General features: G+C 33.9%; 1 protein-coding gene across 1 annotated transcript; it reads right to left on the bottom strand.

Annotated features, from left to right (window-relative positions):
• Positions 1-1126: 1126 nt before the first annotated feature.
• LOC113309239 lies at positions 1127-2505 on the bottom strand. Its single transcript, XM_026557644.1, has one exon. The coding sequence runs from the start codon at positions 2075-2077 to the stop codon at positions 1157-1159; it is 921 nt and encodes a 306-aa protein (XP_026413429.1). The 5' UTR covers positions 2078-2505; the 3' UTR covers positions 1127-1156.
• Between the last annotated feature and the right edge of the window lie 211 nt (positions 2506-2716).

Below are 2716 nucleotides of genomic sequence, written 5' to 3'. Positions count from 1 at the left end.
TTGTTCTTCATCTTCATCCAAAAAGGGTAACCCAAATTAGGCTAAAACCACCATGTTTCTATTTTTCAGAGAAAATCCTTAAATGGGTTTGTAAAATAAGGTTTGATAATCATAGATGTACAGCTAAAACTTGTTTTTCAATGAAGTAATTTCGTATTTTATGAAAGAGATCGAGGAGAAAGAGAGAAGAAGAAGAGTACGATGAACATATAAAATCTCACGATTAAATTTAATTTCAATAATTTTGGGTCCGGGAATAATTTTTTCCTAAAAAATGGGTGCACGCCTTTAAATTTCTGGGCGTGGGTTTCACAGTTGAAGAAATTGGAAAAATGGGTCTCCCTGTAGTTTTCACTATCAAAAAACTAAATGAAGATAATGAGAATTTTTCAGTCAAAAAAAACCTTGAAAGCCCAACACTTAGTGTCCAAGGAACAACTTGGTTTTACTTTCCGGGTGGGTCCAAAGCCGGAAACCCATTGGCCTTTTGCCGTTGTCATCTTGGGTGCGTGCAGGATAATACGTGGGAAGGATGAACATTTTCCAAAATCTCTCACGCCGTGTCTCCCATGTAGAGCCATTCACGTTCACAAAATAAAATGTCACTTCAAAATCTTTGTCGATTTTACTTTAACTTGACCGAATCTTTTGCAAGTTGCAAAAAGCATCAGTTGTAATGATTTTGCGGGAGAAGATGAGATCAGATTGAGCCAGCCAGGTTTCTTTCTTTTAGGTAGGTAGTTCATTGTTTCACAACTTAAGCGTAACATAAATATATAGATTTCATTCCTTAATTAGTCCCACATGAACCCATCCGGCTATCCCCCGACACGGCTACTACACTCAAACTTTCTCTTTTAGTTTAATCCCCGATAGCGAAGCAAAATGAAAAACAGATGATCTAATCTAAGTACAGTATATCTTTACTTTTCTTTCTGGTATTGAAATCTAGTCTGTTCTTTTTCATCGATCAAACAAACAAAAAAGGTTCATTTTTATGCATCTTTTTCCCTTTTTCATTAAAACCCAATTGCAACCGCTCATAGTTGCATTTACCATGACCAATTGAAGTACATTTGCAGGGAACTACAGTATAGAGAAAGGAGAGAGCATTATGAAAAAAAAGGATGAAAGAAAAATGAATTGATGAATTATTTTATTGATTCTTACAAGCATAAATCGACAAAGAAAACTCAAGTTCATCTTTCTGAACTTTTTCTTGCAACCATAATCTACTGTCTAAGACACTTCTAGTTCTGAACATAAATACAGCATAACCAGTAGTGGGTTTAAAAAACCAATCATGAACATCCCACATCAAATCAACTAATAAACCATCAACGAAGATAATCTGATTCCCTCTAAAATTCCATTGTAATTTCTTCACACGTATCACCTTCTTATTGTCAATACATACAGATAAAACTGGATGTTTATAACCTGATTCATCTTCATTACCACATCTAATCAATATGTCATGTTCTGTACCATTATCACAAAATTGAGCCTTTGTTGAATAATGTGTGTTCCCAGAGAAGCATTCTCTTCTTGAAATCAAACTGAATTGAGAAAATGAAATACCACTAGTTTTGAACTTTTTTGTAATGGTCTCTTCATCAATATTGTCTCCTAATAATAGACCATATTTTGAATCCACTACGATCACAACATAAAAACCATCTATTGGTTCTGGACCAGAATCATACCTTGCAGTAGACAGATCCCAGAAAGCGTCAATCTTGGAACCACCTGCTTCAAAGAACTTGCTCCCTTTTTTCTTCCTGAAAATTCTAGAGTTTGTACTGATTTTGATAGTTTGATGATGAGAAGATGGATCATCACCAACTGTTATGCTTAGACCTTGATCTATTAGTGTTTTACACCAACTGATTGTGATTGTGATGTTATTAACTTGTTTCTGGGATGATGTAAACTTTGTTTTGTAAAGACAAGTTACTACATTTTGAATTGATGCGATGAGTTTAGGTGGACGACATGTTTGGTTTAATGGATTTGAACAAGAAGAATCTGATATTCTTACTACTTGTTCACTGAAACAAGAACCAATATCTCTCATTCTCGACAGAACAAAACAAGAAATCAGACGAGGATTTGTTTGGATTATCAAGAAAAGATCTGAAGATTTAGAGAAATGGGTTGTTCTGAAATCTGAATTCCTTACTTGGCTAGAAAATGGAGGAGAGGAAGAGAAATGAGAGAAAACTTGGTTTTAGAGAAACTCATGTGTATTAAATAAGATGCTCTATAGGCTTTAAGAAAATGGAGGTTTTGGAATGGAAATTAAGTGAGAAGAGAGAAAGATTGTAATAAAGGTTAAAACCTTTTCAAGGTTGTTAATTTACTTTGACAGTTCATAATCTTAGTGAGACTGTTGAGATATTAAGGCAAATATTTATCTGAAGTTGGACCAGGTCTGTTATCAATCAGATTTTCTTATTCGCTAATTCTAATTAATAAAGAAAGTTGAGTATTAATTTTGAGCTTCTAAAAACAAAAAAGATACAGACAAAAAATAAGAATTAGGGAGGGGGGGTGTTATTTATGGCGATTTTTATGGCGATTTTTAAATACGAAAGTGGGCATGACTTAGCAGAGTTCATTGTCATTAATGGCCTAAACAAAATTTATATTAATTAATTATGTATCTCTTTTTCTTTTTCTTTCTTCTGTAAAGGATCGTGTGCGGAGAGGAGAT

Source organism: Papaver somniferum, chromosome 9 (assembly GCF_003573695.1).
Source record: "Papaver somniferum cultivar HN1 chromosome 9, ASM357369v1, whole genome shotgun sequence".
Classification (NCBI taxonomy): Eukaryota; Viridiplantae; Streptophyta; class Magnoliopsida; order Ranunculales; family Papaveraceae; genus Papaver; species Papaver somniferum.
This window is presented reverse-complemented; position numbering and strand designations above follow the sequence as displayed.

Excerpts from the sequence above, each read along its gene's own strand:
- LOC113309239 (XM_026557644.1), bottom strand. The coding sequence starts at position 2,077 with ATGAGAGATATTGGTTCTTGTTTCAGTGAACAAGTAGTAAGAATATCA.